This window comes from Magnolia sinica, chromosome 1, assembly GCF_029962835.1.
Source record: "Magnolia sinica isolate HGM2019 chromosome 1, MsV1, whole genome shotgun sequence".
Classification (NCBI taxonomy): Eukaryota; Viridiplantae; Streptophyta; class Magnoliopsida; order Magnoliales; family Magnoliaceae; genus Magnolia; species Magnolia sinica.
In genome coordinates, this window is record NC_080573.1 from 125,780,265 (window position 1) to 125,797,957 (window position 17,693).

General features: G+C 38.7%; 1 protein-coding gene across 3 annotated transcripts; it reads left to right on the top strand.

Moving 5' to 3' along the window:
- Positions 1-3,806: 3,806 nt before the first annotated feature.
- On the top strand, positions 3,807-17,693 carry LOC131257455 (NADPH:adrenodoxin oxidoreductase, mitochondrial). 3 transcript variants are annotated; one of them, XM_058258297.1, is made up of 13 exons: positions 3,807-4,133; positions 4,336-4,440; positions 7,255-7,368; positions 7,506-7,559; positions 10,692-10,808; positions 12,622-12,731; positions 12,831-12,904; positions 13,840-13,901; positions 14,082-14,277; positions 15,620-15,677; positions 15,856-15,923; positions 16,073-16,215; positions 17,236-17,693. In XM_058258297.1, exons 1-13 carry the CDS (start codon positions 4,005-4,007, stop codon positions 17,467-17,469), a joined length of 1,464 nt encoding a protein of 487 aa, XP_058114280.1. In that variant the 5' UTR covers positions 3,807-4,004; the 3' UTR covers positions 17,470-17,693. The 3 variants fall into 3 exon arrangements, with proteins under 3 accessions (XP_058114280.1, XP_058114284.1, XP_058114288.1); XM_058258301.1 differs by lacking the exons at positions 7,255-7,368; positions 7,506-7,559; XM_058258305.1 differs by lacking the exons at positions 3,807-4,133; positions 4,336-4,440; positions 7,255-7,368 and having other exon boundaries at positions 7,506-7,600.

Below are 17,693 nucleotides of genomic sequence, written 5' to 3' on the forward strand. Positions count from 1 at the left end.
ATCATTCTCACCCATGTGCATCCTTATACCATTGATTATAATTATATACCATCAACCAAATGACCCCTAACATTTGTTGTAGAAAAACACCCGTATATATATCGATGTAGGTAAAACAAAACTATAAAAGAAAAAAATTAATATGAAAAGCTAAAGAGATAAAGATAAACTAAGAGACAAAGGACACAAAGGTTTAAAGCGTCGCAAAATGCTTACATCACGAAGTATTGATATGGAACTTTCTTGTTCACTAAAATAAAAGAAACATAAATATAAAAACACTAATAATAGCTTTTTATATTTGAATGCAAAACAAAACATAAAAGTAGGGTTATAAATGAACTAGTCCAAGACTTGTCCATTTCCAAAACTTGACCTGATAAGCCAAGTCAATGCTGGTCCAATTAGATGAGCGCCTCAGTCCGTGTGCAATGGTGGAGCTTGTTAGCCAACATTGTGAGGTTTTGAAAATCTTACGATATCATAGTAGAAATTTTAATAAATGAAATTATCATAATAATATTGGGAGATTTTCAAAATATTGGCAGATTTATTTTCAATTTTAGTCCAAAATTATACCAATATTGATGTGGGTTTTTTTTTTTTTTTTTTCTATTTTCTTATATAACTCTATATTTAAAAATAATAATAATAATCTACTAATCTATAAGAACTATTTATTTTTAGTAATATTTTATGGGAAAAAAAGCTTAAAACTTCAAAAATCTCCCAAGAAATTTCAAGCCAAGGAAATTCCCAAGAATGAGTTTGTTTACTATACCGACTGCTCATTCCAATAATTTTAAGTTCCATTTGGATGAACGGTAAAAAAAGAGAGAAAAAAAAAGGGAGTGTTTGGAGACCAAACACTAGTATCAATTCCTAATAAGGCTCATTTGAAAACACACCCCCAAATTGTTGGTTTAGAGCTAACCATAGGTGCCAAAGAGCTCATTTGGGGGCTTGGTTTTAGGTGAGTTGATGAACCAAGTCTAGCAAATAGCTATTGGGCTAAAAAGAACTCATGCGCCGTCCGAACGGCAGGCCTTCAGATTGGGGTGGCAATGGAATGGGTTAGCCCCTGTGTCAACCATGCTGACCCATTTCAAAAGCAAAGGCTGAACCCTACTCATCCAACATGCCCATATGAATTATCATGGGCTGGTCCAGATGACACGATCCAGTCCAAATCTCAAAACAAACTAATAGAAGACAAACAGTGCATGAGTCCACGCGTATCTGTTGCCCCCCTTTTAATTCTTACCTTCTTAACATGAGTTGGTTTGTGCCGGTCAGGTTCGGATTGTTCTAGCCTGACTCAAGTGCAATAAATTGTTCTTTAAGGGGTTGGGTGGGGCCACAGGGTGATGGGCTGCATGTCGGGTTTGGGCCAATATGTGGCCCGTTTAGCAAATGGGCCAGGCTGGGAGTGACTCCAACCGGACCCAAACCTGACCATTGAGCATTGATTCACCCCAGATGCAGGCGGGCCACCCACGCCCACTTTCACCTTTGCTTAAATGGCTTTTTGTGTGAGGCCTCAACTAGAAAGGGAGTAGACAGATAATGTACTCGTGAACTAGTTTTGACTGTAGATGATCGAAGGTGTACACTTACGGTGCTTTTGCGAGTGCAAGCGATGCTTCATGTGGAACGAGTGGCTAGTGGTCCACCAAAGTCAGGGGGACCCCACCAGAGCTGCGTTGATCCTTACATTTGATTCATGGCTTGTAATTTTCTTTAAGCAAAAAAAAAAAAAAAAAATTTAAAATGCAACCATCTCCATTTCATGCGGCAAAGTAGTAGTTGGAATGGAAATTTAGGATTGTTAGATTGGATTGATTTCCAAGCTATGCCCATTAATGATGGGCCACGAAGGACACATGGTCTATATCCCCTTAAAAGTACGTGTATGGTATTAGGACTTGATGATATATGCCTTGCCCATTGGCCTTGTCCAAATACCAAGTGGGTCATTGTTTTATAAGGAAAATGAAAGGCTTGAAGACACTTGTGAGTTCTCATCCAACCTTCATGTTTAGTTTAAAGCCAGTCTTTCATGTGGCAACAAAGGAATTTGGAAGGGATGGAGTAATGGCCTAAAAATTCTTAAATTTGATCCTTTCACCCTTTTGTTTCTATGCTGGTTAGCCTTGGCCAGCCCAACCTTGTAGGGCTAAGATTAGAGCAAAAGTATCTTTGGAGTTATGAGACAACTTTGCTTGTATCTCACCATCCCACCCGCATTGTTCTTTTAGGCAAGGCCTCTAATTGATAGGACCATATTCAAAGTCTATGCTAGTAAAATCATTGAATTTGATGTAGGGTTGGGAATTAAGCAAATTTGTCTTGGGATTGACCGTTAGGACTAGCTATATCAATATTGGCTATCCAAGCCATGTTGGTGGACTAGTTATTCTAATCCTCATTTATCAAATGGCTTGGAATGGACAATAATGACAAATTGGAGCAAATGTAGGAAGTTGAACATGGATGGTGAAATACATGGCATTTATAATACATATAGTTATTGGCACGTGCATATGATAGTGGCAAATGTATACATATTCGGTGTATGTAAGGGGACGCGGATTGCGTACTACCCCTGCCCGTCCTTAGCTCCGAACGGGCAATTCAATGGGCAGGCCCACCGTGATGTATCTGTACATCCAAGCTGTCAATCCCTTTTCTCATATTATTTTAAGGCATGAGCATAAAAATGAGGTAGATCCAACGCTTAAGGAGACCACACCAAATAATTAGCTTGGTTGCATTAAAATGCAAAAAGCATTAAATGTCATTACATTAAATGCAAGAGTCATCCATGTTATGGTCCATTTGACCATTGGATCTGCTTCATTTTTGTTTTGATGCCTTAAAATAATATGAGAAAAGGGATAGACAGCTTGGATGTACAGATACATCACAGTGGGCCTGCCCACAAAACCAGAGACGAGGCAAGGGTAGTCCGCAATCCTGCCTTTGCATGCAAGAAACTGTACGTGACTTTCACTAATATAGAGACATGTAATGCCATCTTGAAATTTGCTAAAATTAAAAATGCTTATCCTCAAAATTAGCTCTCACTCAAATTTCATGGAAACTTTTGACACGTGATGTCGGTATAAAATGTGGATGGTTCACTTGATAAGTCACTTCATAAAACCCTTGAGCTAACTTCTTAGCCTAGATCTTTTGGTGGGCCATACGAAAGTGAAAACTTGCGAAGTATTTTATTTGTCTCTCATTTTGTCGTGGCTGACTAAATTTTTGAATTAGATAAAAAGAAGATTAGCAGGAAGTTTTATTTCATGAGGTGACTCATCCAATGGACTGTCTAGATTTTGCCTCCAGAGGTCATTTATCTTACATAAATGCACCCTCACACGTCATAATAAGATAAATGAGATTTTAGCCTTTGAATTTGGTCATCTTCCAATGATCTAATTTGGGTCTCTTTTTTTTTTCAATTTTTTTTATGGAGGATACTAATATATATGATTCATAAATTGGATCATTTCAACCCTTAAATAATTCGGATCTGTAAGTTTGAATATGGACGGCGATCATAACCCTGGTAGAATCAAAGCATTAAAGCATTATGAGCTGAGAGGTTTTTGCGAGTCCCCCATCCAGGGGATCGTATCACTGACGTTCATTTGCCGCTCGTAAGTTTTTCTTATGCCGACGGTTGTGTGCAAAAAATGGGTTTGACAACACAGCTTGTTCTCGAAGCTGCTAGAAACCAACCTGGTTGGGGATCGAGCGGTTAGGTTTGTTCGTTTCTCGATACAATCACCCATACGTGCGCTAGAGGGAAATGCAGCTCCGGAGTCAAGACTCCGACTCTCCCGACTTTGAATTTCAAAAACCCTAATTCCATCAGAAACTCGGCATCATTGCTTCTTCGTTCCCCCAACTTCTACAAAATTCCGTTTTTCTATAACCCAAACAAAACAAGCCTCAATTCTCAAAAAAAATTCAGATTTTTGTTTTTTTGGGAAATGGCGTTTTTTCATGCAAGGAAATATCTACTCCTGTCGAGAAGCCTATCTTCTTCTCTCTATTCTTCTCGGTGGTTGCACGTGTGCGTCGTCGGCAGCGGACCTGCGGGCTTATACACCGCAGAAAAGGTATATAATCCCCACTTCTTTTCCCAATCTGAATTCCACCTCTCATAGAATTAGGATTTTCACTGAAGAAAAAGTATAAATCTGTTCTTCTTTCCCCCCACCTTTTCTTGCCTTTGGATTTCTATTCATTTGTTCAGATTGAAACTACAGGAATCAAAATCTTCTTCTTCTTTTTTTCCCACTTTGTTCTTTGTATTATTAGATGTTGAAAGCACATAAAGGAGCAGAAATCGATATCATCGACCGATTGCCGACGCCATTTGGATTGGTCCGCTCTGGAGTTGCACCGGATCATCCTGAAACGAAGGTCAGTAGCTTCGGGAAACCCTAATTTATTTTTAACAATCTGGCGTTTGGATAAGCTATTGAATCGCATTACAATTGCATTAGGGCCTGTTTGGATGCCTGTAACTTTTTTAAGTAGTAAGAAAGTTACATGTAACTTACTTATAGGTGAAAGAAAGTTACAGGTAATCCTGCTTGGATGTAACTTACTTACCGGTAACTTTGTTTTTGTGTTTGGATAACATGTAACTTTGTTACAAGTAATAAGTTGTATATTCACCCTAATTAGAGCTTGAAATATGGAATCGTTGAAAAATCAGATTAACACATAAAAAAATTTGGATAAAATTATTACATTTTATTAAGCCCATGTAAATGAATAGTTTGGTCAATTCTTAGGCTAAACTAATCAACATGTGAGTCATAAAAGTGGGCCCACGTTTTTAAAATGATTGTAACATGGGAAAAAAAACTTCAAGGTAACACATAAATCATGGTATGGCCCACATAGCACCATCATTAGTAGCCGATTTTAGGGTTTGGCTGCTGACATGTTATGTGGGCCCCACTATGATGTATTTGTTTCATCCACACCATCTATCCATTATTTTAGATCATTTTAAGTCATCAGCCCAAAAAGGGCACATCCAAATCTCAAGTGGAACACATCACTAAAAACAGCGTTGATTGAACGCCCACCATTAAAAACTTCTGGTGGGCCACCAATGTTTTGGATGAAACTGATATTTGTTTTTTTCCGTTCATCCAGGTCTTTATGACCTAATCAACAGGTTGAATGTCAAATAAACATTACAGTGGACCCTGGGAGTTTTTTAATGGTGGACTTTCAATTATTACCATTTTCTGTGGTGTGGTCCACCTGAGATTTAGATATGCCTCATTTTTGGAATCAAGCCCTAAAACGATCCAACAAGAATGGATGAACGGCATGGATAAAACAAATACAAGATGGTGGGCCCCATAGACCACTAGCCATTACCCACACATCCTAGCCAAACCGCCTCTGTAAAACCTAACACAAAAAGGAAAAAAAAAAAGAACAAAAAAAAAGAAAGGGTTTTCTAACCTTGTTGGAGCTCAACGGGAGAGGGAGAAGGAGACTGGGAGAGAGGGAGATGGAGACATTAGAGGGGGGATAAGGTGTTTATATAGCAAAAGGGCCACCAACCGGCTTCAATACACAGATGCAAGTTGCAAGCTGCGATTCTTCCCATAAAGTTTGTAGGTAGGCCTCTTCAATGCATGTTGCGATTCTTCCCATAAATTATGATTTCAAAAATTCCAACCGTTATGTGTATGATACAGGTAACTTGAAAAATGACTCAAGTGCCTGTATCATTTTCACCTCTTTCTCCTGTAAGAAAGTCATAGGTTGAGAGAAAGTTACCTGTGACTTTCCTCCCTCAAACACCAACTGTAACAATCTCACCTATAACTTTGTTACATTTTTAAAATGTTATGGGCATCCAAACAGGCCCTTAGAGAGAGAGAGAAAAAGAAGAACAACAAATTGCAACTTCCTTCGCTTTTGCATTAGGACTCCGGGCACCAAATTGTGATTATTTTAATTTCAAGTTGGACTGGGAAGAAATGTAACTGCAATTTGTGGGCCATCTCCTCATTTATAATACGAGGAAACACCATTGATAATTGCTGCTTGCTCTTGTGAATGTTCACAATTCAATTCGTTTGTGCTCCAAAAAGTAGCTTGACTAATCGATCTTTGTTTCAATTTTCATTATAAGGTGCATTCGGATAAACTAGGAATTGATTAGCTTCATAAGCATTCAGATTCCTTTAAGCTCTACTTGAAAGAAGGGCATGTGCAGTTTAGGGGATTATTGCTAGGAAACACAATTAAGTTCTTGTCATTTCATTTGATTAAGCAGAATGGTGTATTTCGATTCACTTCTGCATCCAAACACACCCTAAGCATATTTGTAGATTGGCATCATGTATTTTGATTTACCATTTTTATGGCGCTCATATTAATGAGGTTAGCTAGCCCCACATGCATGTGTAAGTTGGGCAATGACGCACACAGGCATGGGTTCGACAACATGTCAGTCTACCTGGTTTCAATCATGAATGGGTTGGGTCAGTACCACAATTCAAACCCCCCTACACCCAAGCAATTCGTGATGACTCAAAGCCAAACGAGCTGGGATGAGTCACCAAGTCAAAAAACCATGCACATGGGTGCAAAATCTAAGCCGTCCATCAGTGGATCCCACCATACAAATGCCCTGGCCTGAAAATCAGGCTGGTCCACTCATAATATCAGCCATAGTGTTAGAAACAATCAGATGGCTTAGAAAAGCATGGCCAATTCTTTTAGCTGTCTGTTTGTCTCATAACCTTGGCCCACCTATTCAGTGGATCAGCCTATTTTTGGTCGTGGGCATCTTTCATTGTCAGGCCCACTTAATGGATGGCTTGGATCTCCTGCCCTTATGCTAGGTATTCACATGTTGTGGCTTGTAGAGGGGCTGCTTTATTCATGTGTCTGGGTTAGCAAGCCTCTTTTTTAACTCCTCAGCCGAGGGATTTTGGTCATTTAAGAGTGAATCCTCTACTTGATCATATTACTGAAAACTGGGAATTTTTTCTGTAATTACAAGCTTGTTAGGATACAGACAATGTTGCATTCCTTCTCTTTCCAAAATATTTTTTTGAAAGGTTCTCTTTCCTAAATATTTCAATATAATTGATTTAGATCAATGCTGAAATTGTGTTATTTGTGTCAATTTCTGTAAATGCTATTTGACAAAGCATTTATGTAATTGAGCTTAGTTTTGCCAGAAACTTGCAACAGATTGTGGTTAACCAGTTTTCTCGGGTTGCTTCTAACGAGCGGTGTTCCTTCTTCGGAAATGTATCTCTTGGAACCAGCATTTCACTTTTTGAGCTTCGTGAGATCTATGATGTGGTAAGCTTCACACACCCAGAAAGGGGTTCATAGGCAGATAATGATCTTGTATTAATGTCTCTCATGTCCTTAAAGTTTTGCTTTTTGAAAATTTTCTCATGGGTCCTTTATTCAACTACAAATGCTGACTTGTGCAGGTGGTGCTTGCTTATGGTGCAGAAAGTGACAGAGTTCTTGGAATTCCTGGGGAAGTATGTTTCCAACAATCAGAAACATCTGCCTAGTATCCCATGTAAAAACACAACATTGTTTGCTACTACCAATGATGTAATTAGCTCGTTTCGTTGTTTGAAACCTCATCAAGTAGATGCAAAGATCGGCTGAGTTTGCTCAACTTCATCAGGAATGAAGCCGAGTTTTTTTACAACTCAGTTTTGACTCCTTTTCTTTTTCTTTATATTTTCTTCTTTCTTTCTTTTTCCGAATGGTTTTGACTCAAGAAGGCCTGAGACTTTCATGAAATAAATCATAACTCCAAAAACCTCAGTAGAGTTGACTCTTGATTGAGATTGAGTCGACTCAAGTCGAAAGCAGACTCGCAGACTCATCTCTCAAGTTTCTAAACCTTTTCTTCTTCTTTTCTTCTGAACCGTGCTTCATGTTATAGTGTGTAAGTGTTAGTGTCATGTTCAATTGCAGTTGAATATAGTGCAACCTTTTCATATTTGGTCTATGTTTCTATTCTACGAGTATCCAATCAACTCAGGGTCAATTTAAATACAGGTTGAGTCTTGAGTCTTGAGCCTTGCATTGTGGTGTAAGGGTGTATGTTAATGTACATAATTATAGTGGACAATTTTAAAACATTGTCATGTGTTGCGTTGTGCATGGGTACCTAATCCTATTAGATTCAGATTTCTATTCTATATGCAAGCAGGAGTTGGCACAAGCCAAGTATCTGTCCTGTCAGTTCATGCCTGATTTGGGTCCCAGGTTATTAAACCTTCGCTTGTGGTGTAATGGTGGTGTTCTTATATGTAAATTGTAGTCGAGGAAGGATGTCCTAATAAAATGGAGCTTGTATCTCTATAATGATGGTATCCTTAATCAAGTTTAAAAGATATGCTATTGCAACTTACATTGCCTACTCACCTATTTTTTTCATTCGGAGTCACAATCCAGATTATGGGTCATTTGCAATCCAGATAGCTATTTCTACCAACCTGAAATTATGGTTCCATGTTCTTAATGTTGATTAAGTTATAAGGTAAATGAATGTAGAGATTTATATGTTTGACTTATGCAATAGCATGCATATAATATAACATTGTACATCATAGCATTCAATATATCAGATATAAATTACAGTAGCATTTGTATATTTCACACACACACACACACGGGAAATGGTTCTATGCAGTCAACCTCATGGGAACTTCCCATGAGGTCGAGCTGTGTGGGCCCCACCGTGATGCGTATTGAACATCTACCCCATTAGTCAAATGCACCATTCCATGGTGGGCCTCGGGCTTAAAAATCAAGTCAATCCATGACTTGTGTGGACCACACCACATACAAAAGTTGGGAGGTGTTACCCTCCCATTAAAACATTCATATCATTTGTTGGGCCCACCTAGATGTGGTTCACAAATCCAGCCCATCCATTATGTGTGTCCCACTTGGAGGAGGGGTCAGACCAAGTTTCAAACGCATCCAAATTTTAGGTGGGCCCACCAAGTGCTTTTATATGTTTTAGTCATGTCTTCACATGATTTTATATGGAATGGCCCACCTGAGTTCCGTATACGGCTGATTTTTGGGATATCCCATAATTTAAAGGGGACCCATCAAATGCATAGTGTTGATGTTCGACAGGCGTCACGGTGGGGCCCACACAGCTTGACCTCATGGGAAGTTACCATGAGGTCAACTGCATAGAACCATTTCCCTATATATATATATATATATATATATATATATATATATATATAGACAGATGCGAACTAACACCTTGATCGAGAGTTAGAGAGAGAGAGAGAGTCAAGCTCCACTGCACCTACGCACGTGCGACACACTTTGCACAACAAAAGTGTCATGGAGTGTACCTCATGTGATGCGGAATTCCATATCATGTTGGGCCCACCTAAGGTACAAATTTTCACCCCGATCTAAAATTATGTTGGGCCATAGAGCAAAGAGAAATGCAAATCAAGGTGTGCATTGTCATTACACTTGTTTGCCTGACATCAAAGTTTTATATCAAAGTAAAACTTGGGCCCACAGGGTTTCAGGAGGTGCTGCTTCACATGACCGGTTCAGATTTTGGATCCACATCACGTAGGATGGGTTCTCAAAACGCTCTGCGTAGGGCCCACAATGCTGAAATGGTACTCTGAGGTCGACCTATGCGTGTGTGTATATATATAATGTGTGGGTGTATACGTGTGTGTATATATATATATAACTTCATTGCACATACGTAGTTATGATTTAGAGTGATCCACATGATCCCATATGTAGCGTACCACGTATTAGAGGAAGTAGTGCACTGCGTACCTGTTCCTGCACTACGTACTAGAGTGATCAGAGATCCAAGATCTGGATTGGACAGTTGGACCGGTTTGTGACGAAACGGGCAGGGGAAATGGGTAGGTTCACCTAGAAACCCATTTTGGGCGAGAAATAGTTTGGACCATCCGATCCAAACAATTTCTTCCCTTGATTTGCATTTCTCTTTTCTATGGCCCACCAGAATCTTAGATCAGGGTGAAACTTCGCCCCCTGGGGTTTCATGGGATTCTGCATCTTATGGACCGTTCGGATTAGACGCCCATGACACATGTGCAAAGGTGTGCACGTGCATAGGTGCGTAGGTGAGCAATCCAAGATCTGGATTGGACAGTTGGACCGTTTTGGGATGAAATTGGTGGGGGAAATGGGTAGGTTCACCTAGAAACCCATTTTGGGCGAGAAATAGTTTGGACCATCCGATCCAGCTGGTCTACATGTCTGAATTGTGCATTTCTCCCGGTTGGACTGGCTGGTTCAATTTTTTGTGTGTAACATTTAAAATGAGTTGAGCGGAGGTCGGGCCCATGACTGGCCTTATACAAACCAAACGCAACCAACTATGCTACAGTCATTTGGTTGCTTACTTTCTAGATTTCATTTATCTTCATGCATCAAGGGTTCAACAAGACGTAGTGTGGGTTGGACCCGTTTGGATTCCTCAGACAGAAATGGGTCAATGTCCACTCTAGGTTTGGAAACATTGAGTAGAACTGATAGTGTTGTTGTTTCTTCATCATTCTGTGATTAGTTCTTTAACAGGGAATGTGGGCATGGTTTGTCTTGATGATGTCTTCTATCATTGTATTTTCTAGGATTTAAAAGGGATATACTCAGCTAGGGAATTCGTTTGGTGGTACAATGGACACCCAGACTACAACAATCTCACTCCTGATTTGAACAGCACTGATACAGCTGTTGTTCTTGGTCAGGTATCTTCATTATCTCCATTTGTGAGGATATGAAACTGCAAGTGCAAGTGCAGGGTTAATGAGCAGTATAGTTCGCACAAAGTACCAGTTGCTTTAGTTATATATCTTGAAGTAGATGTTTGTGTTTTCTTATTCTTATTCTTTTTCTGATTCAAATTCTGGTAATGGTCTATAGTATGGATGTTTCATTTTAGTTTTTTCACTTTTCAACTATCATTCATATTTTTATGTGGAATTGTTACCTGCAAGTCTTTTTGGTAAAACACGCAGCCTCTAATTGTTAAGCTGATGCTGGTAGGATTAGGATAATGCTTCTTCTCATTTAAGGTCCTAACTATCTCACTACAGAAAGTATGTAGCAGACACAAGTCAGTTGGGATACGGGTTAGATGATTATGATGATGATAAGGGCCTAAATCTGAGTCGATTGAAACATTTTTGGTTACTCTACTTCTTTTGAATTTTTAAAATTAATGTTCAGTCTGATTTGTTAAATTTGCAAGAGCTCAGATCCAGTTTTTTTGAGTTATATAAACATCAAGTTACCCACTTAAGCTACCCAAACCTAGATCTATTCAAGTTGAATTTGGTGTTGTTGTTGCAATGCTCAATTCAATTTCTGAACATTGCCAAAATACACTCCTATTTAACATATGAAGTTGCACATCATCACCTTGACAAATCCTCTTCTTCAAGGCATCAAACGATTTCTGTGCCGCCTCCGTCCACTGGAAATGGGACTCCATACAATCTGTCAATCTGGCAGCCACTTCACTGACTTCAATTGATCAGATTGAACTTATCCACACTATGCCTTCACTCCATTTCTTGGAACAAATCCAACAGGGCATCGCAAACGAACAATGGCTTTAATCCTATCTGATTGCTAGACACAGCAGCCTTTAATCACATTTTCCTCCTTGGTTATCCCTCATAAATCATGACACTTCTTGGATATTTGTAGCTGTCATGCGAAGCCCAATTTGGATGTAACTAAAAAATCGCATTTAACCTATTTAATGTTCCGCAAATGGATTCAAAAGCTCTCCAAAAAAAAATGTTTCGCAAATGGCACTGACAAAATTGTCTACGAAGTGGGAATTCTGTAGGTAACATGCTCACAAGCTCTTTTCACCCAAAACAGCTATCGAACAAAATATGGTCCCGCATAATTTTTGTAAATTATCATTCATTCAATGTATCATTTTGATGTCCAGTTTTTTTTTTTTTTTTTTTGAGAATTAATGATATTGCATTGAAAGGAAACAAAAGTACAGGAAAAATCAGTGAAAAAAACAAAAAGGAAAAAGGAAAAGAAAGGAAAAAATCATTTTGATGTCCAGTTAACATGGTTAACTTCCAACTTCACCCTAAAGTTCCAGACCACTGGTAACCTTCTGAAGCAGCACCAATCTTTAATGGCCATCAGGCCCATTCCATTTTAATAGGAGATTCTAACTTGTGGCCATGAATTTATTGGCTAGTGATCCTAAAGAACCTCTATATTCTATATTAGCACTGGATTCTCAGTAAGCACTTCCAATGAATTAGAAATTACTGATTGGTGATGTCTCATTATTATCCTGTACACCCTAGATGTTCCACACTATTTGAATTTCTTGCTTTCACATGAAGCACACTGTAAATGGTATTCAATGAATTTCAATTTCTCATAAAATGGAATGTCCTTGTTTCTCTAGTTCCTGTGTAGTGTTGCCATGACTGTCCTCTGATTAAGACAATCACGCTATTGTTTGAAACAAGTGCTTCAAATCTCTTCACTGCATTCACAGACAACAATGCTTACTTTCAGGGTAATGTTGCTCTGGATGTTGCTCGTATCCTTTTGCGACCAACTGCCGAATTGGCAACAACAGATATTGCTGACCATGCATTAGTTTCACTGCAAGAAAGTTCTATAAGGTTCGCTGCTCCCATCTTTGATCTAATAACTCAAAATAGTAAGATACGTTTGTTTCGGTTTGGTTTTATTCATGTTTTGTTCTTATTTGATGGTTATAGGAGAGTGTATTTGGTAGGGAGGCGTGGACCAGTACAGGCAGCTTGTACTGCAAAGGAACTACGTGAAATTCTTGGTAGTTTTCACTTGTCCTTTACTTTGCATTATGAGTCTTATGACCAAAAAAAATAAAAAAAAATCTTTACTGTCTATCTCTGTTCATGTAAATGTGGTGTTGAAGAGATATTCTTGTACCTGTTTGGGAGTAAATTTCTTGAGAAGGAAAATAGGATTAGGAGTTTCAAAATAGTCAATGGATGTTAATATTGCCAAATTTTCATTAGAAATGATGGGCTGATACTTATATTAAAATCTTGTGATTAGTTCAAATCCTATGACTCAGATGGAATTCCATGGGAAGCAATCCACAATTCAACCTGAACCTCAATGCTTGAATAATACAGTTTATCAAAGAGGGGATTGATATAGGATTCATGATCATCTTAAAAATCAATAAATAAAATAACAAAATAAAAAACATAGGATTCATGATCGTTGATGGTTATAGTTCAAATCCTACAACTCAGATGGAATTCCATGGGAAGCAATCCACAATTCAACTTGAACCTCAATGCTTGAATAGTACAGATTATCAAAGGGGATTGATATAGGATTCATGATCATCTTAAAAATCAATAAATAAAATAACAAAATAAAAATCATAGGATTCATGATCGTTGATGGTTATAGCATTAATGATCTTAAGGATTCAAAGGAAATGCATGGGATTGCAAAGAATGTGCTGAGGCAGACTTCTCTTTCATGTCTGGGTGGAATAATAAAAAACATGGAGATACCATTGAATAAAAATAAAATTCTTTTAAAGTTCATTATGCTTATATGACGAAATTGCAAATGCAACGTCAATTTATGAATCAATTTGGTCCTGCCTTCTTGCAGCTTATAGTCTGATTTGATTTTACCAGACTTTGGAACTGAAGTTTATTAGAGTTTGTTCTTTTTGCACTTGTTGTACTAGACTCTTGAGTGACTTAACAAATCTTTTAACAGGTATTAAAGATTTATATGTTCACATTCAGGAAGCTGATCTACTCAAGTCATCTGCAGATGAGGTAAAAAATTTGCATCGTATACAAGCCTGGTATTTATTTTCATTCTCAGTATCTGATTGTGCCAATGATGTTCTCATCTTTTCCATTATGTTTGTACTGCATGTTTTACAAACAGTTGTTTTATTATTTTTGCTGGTTTTCAAACTCACATTTTTGTAGCTTTGTTGTCATTATTTGCAGAAAGAAATGAAGAACAGCAGAATTCAAAGGCGGGTCTATGAGTTATTGTCCAAAGCGGCCACCTCCCAACATGCTCATCCAATTTCTGGCCAGCGCGAACTCCACTTTGTTTTCTTCAGGAGACCAGACAGGTTTTTGCATTCAGATACTGGTGTTAATGTTAGCGGTGTGCACTTTGAGAAGACCCACCTACAAGGTTTGCTGCCTATAATATGCTGTTGCCTTACATGGTTCAAAACATGTTATAGCATGACTTCAAGTCTAGCGAAGCTTTTTGACTTGGCAAGGTGATAACCCATGTCGAGTACAACTTCAATTGGCGCTCAACACAATCAGTTTGCGTGATTCGTTACTCCAATTGTCACCATTATTATATTACGTGCATCGTGATCAAATATCACATCATCTGCTAAGCAAAAAGCACAATATCTTAATGGGGTTTCTGAGCTCCGCATGCATGTTTCTAATTTGTCTGAGCTGCGCATCAGGTGGCAGCCACTGTCTAGATGATCAGCACAAATCAGCTTGTTTGACTATCAGGTAGGCCACATGTACAAAAAAAATGGATGGTGTAGAGACAGCTTGCAAGTTTTTTTAGACTATCCATTTGTTCTCTTACTTGTGTCCTATGGTTAAACAGCCTGAGTTTTTGGCCAAATGATCTGCCAGGTAGTTACCACCTGATACACGGTTTGGATGTCTAACAAATATGGGAAGGTGGCACTTGTCGCTGCACGTGGAGGGGCATGCTTGTGGAGGTAGTGAACCTTTTTCCAATGTAATATTTATTGAATCACCATAAGAGCATAAATATTATAGGAAACTGTCTATGCTATTATAATTTTTCAGAATTCAGATACAAGTAGCAAACGAATGTGTTCTATATGGCTAGGTTTGGAGGAAGATTTGCACGCATGGACTTGGTTCTGCTCAATGCTCAGCAAACTTGCCAACTTGGTTCAACCTAGCGTTGAGTTAATTTGGTTCATTTTAAAGTTATATATACACATAAACTTGAGCATAAAACCTGGTGTTCGTACAACCTATAAGCCTAGGATCCATTGGACAAGGTAGCAAATTTCCACTGTCTCACATAAGCACGTATGCTTTCTATTTTGAGATTGCATCTGTTTTGAAAAGTGTGGTATTCCGCATTGACTGGAATGGGAAAGTTGTATCATACCTGCTCAATAGCAAGTGGCCTCAATGTGCCAAAGAGCCTAGGGGAATGTGGCCTTTTTGCTAAAGGCAAGTAATATAACAACTTTCAAACACAGCCTTAACCGGCACTGTTCCTGAAAAGTCTGACTCATGACCAATTCTGACTCTAATATGGGCACTAGAGAAGTACCATGACACCTGACTCACATCTTGTATGTATGTCCTTTTTTAAAAGAAGAATGTTTGTCTCACGTTAAGATACCCGAGTCACATCTTGTGTGTATATCTCCTTTTCTGTTTTGACAAGAATGTTTATCTCAAGTTATGGCAGTTCTTTGTTCAAGGCATTGTAACAGAGATTTTTCCTTGCATTGTAGGTGACTCTGGGAAACAGTTCGCAGTGGGTACTGGGGAATTTGAAGACCTTGACTGCGGGTATTTAGTCTAGTAACCTGAAACTTCAGATAGTACTGTAGAAATGCATCTTTTTGTCCTTCTAGACTGAATGTTTCACTTGGAGTATTTTATTACTTAAGAAAAGAATATTTCAATCATGGTACAAACTTTTGAGGTTATTGATGTACCAATTTCTTATGTTGGATTTGGCATGCAGGCTAGTGCTGAAAAGCATTGGCTACAAGTCAGTGCCAGTCGACGGGTTGCCTTTCAATCACCGTAAAGGTCAGAATAATAATAATATATAAAGACTGAATCTTGACCGTGATTGCATGCTGATTTCCTGTTTACTGTTGTCATCTTGGTTCAAGCTAGATATCTATTGGGTACCATTTCTGTACACCACTGAGATATACTGCCAATGGCTTTCTCAGGTGTGGTTCCGAATGTTCAAGGCCGAGTTTTGGGGGATACATCAGAACATGCAATCATTGAGAAAGGCTTGTATGTAGTCGGGTGGTTGAAGAGAGGACCTACTGGAATCATTGGCACCAATCTCTTCTGTGCTGAGGAAACTGTAAGTTCACAAACTGCTTGAGACCTCTCTGTAGACTCATTAAGTAGCTTTTCTCTGGCTGTATCCCTCCATAATTCTGCAAATCTGTCACACATATTCCAAAGAGACATTTTTCTCTGCATCAGTATCCTGGGTCTGCTGTTGGCAGAAACAACAGGATCTATGCATTGCGTGAGGGTAGATCCCCACAATTTCAAGGTCAGTCCATTTCCATCAATGGGAGCTGTATTGAGTAATTAGTTTAGAAAAAATCAGTGTTTGGGGGCAACCCTTTTGATAGTTAAGGACCCAATTCTAAATATCAGCCATTCTGTGATTTGTCCGCCAGAAGGGCTTTTGGGGACAGCCCTTATGATAGTTAAGGACCTTTTTGGTACTAAAAATTGCAACAGTGTTTATTTCTATTGTGGTACCATATATTAGAAATTGCATACAATCAGATGGTTGTAGCCTGTCTGATGGTTTAGCTAACAAATGGACGTTCATTTCCAAGATTAAACATGCCAGATTGATTATTAGGTTGTCATGTTATATTCAAATGCTATTTTAAAATATTTTTTTGGGAGCATCCAGATGTCATAGAGTAACCAGGCATGCAGGGTACTCCCCAAAATCAATGGTTAATTCAGATGCATGAACTTGGGGAGAAAAGGCAGAAAAAATGAAATCCCACGTAATGAGGTCTCCTTTTCTACATACTGCCCCAAATGCACAGTTGAAATGGAGTGTCTGTTAAACACTATCGAGTACTCAGATTGAGCTGTGGAAATTTTGACAAACACCTGTATCACACTTTTGCTCAAGTAAAAACTCTCAAGGCCCTGTCTGGTAGATGCCTAAAACTGAGTTCATCTCGTTTTAGTTAACACTTAACAGTATGACCCTTTTTTTTAAGTTTTTTAGAGATCAAGATCTTACCATCATCATCATCAACATCATATTCCAGAGTCCTCCCATGAGCTTTTAAACTCCAGTAACAGGCATTCCTTATTTTCTAACTTGGGTGAGATAACATTACAGGTAGCAAGCATCTCCGAAGACCTACAGCAGGGGGTGTTGACACCCTCATCTGAGCCACTAAAGCCAGGCCGTCAAGGCCTCCTTCAAGTTCTAGACAGTAAAGATGTCAGATACGTGCCTTTCAGAGGTTGGGAGAAGATAGATATGAAGGAGAAGATAGATGGGAGTCTGAGAAACAAACCCAGAGAGAAAATAACATCATGGGAAGAGCTATTACATGTTGCCGATGGATGAACCACATTGTGAAATTCATGGCATCCTGTTGCAGTTATACATGATCTGTATCTAGTTTCAACTCAGTTTCTGGGTATTTTGATATCAACATGGAGCTGCCAGAGGGAGCAGCAGCATTTTGGGTATAGATTCACGCCTGTCCATCTGTGATTGAAGAGTAGAAAATAGGTGATGCATTTTGAAATAATATAATCTATAATATGATAGGATCCGTGTCTTATGCA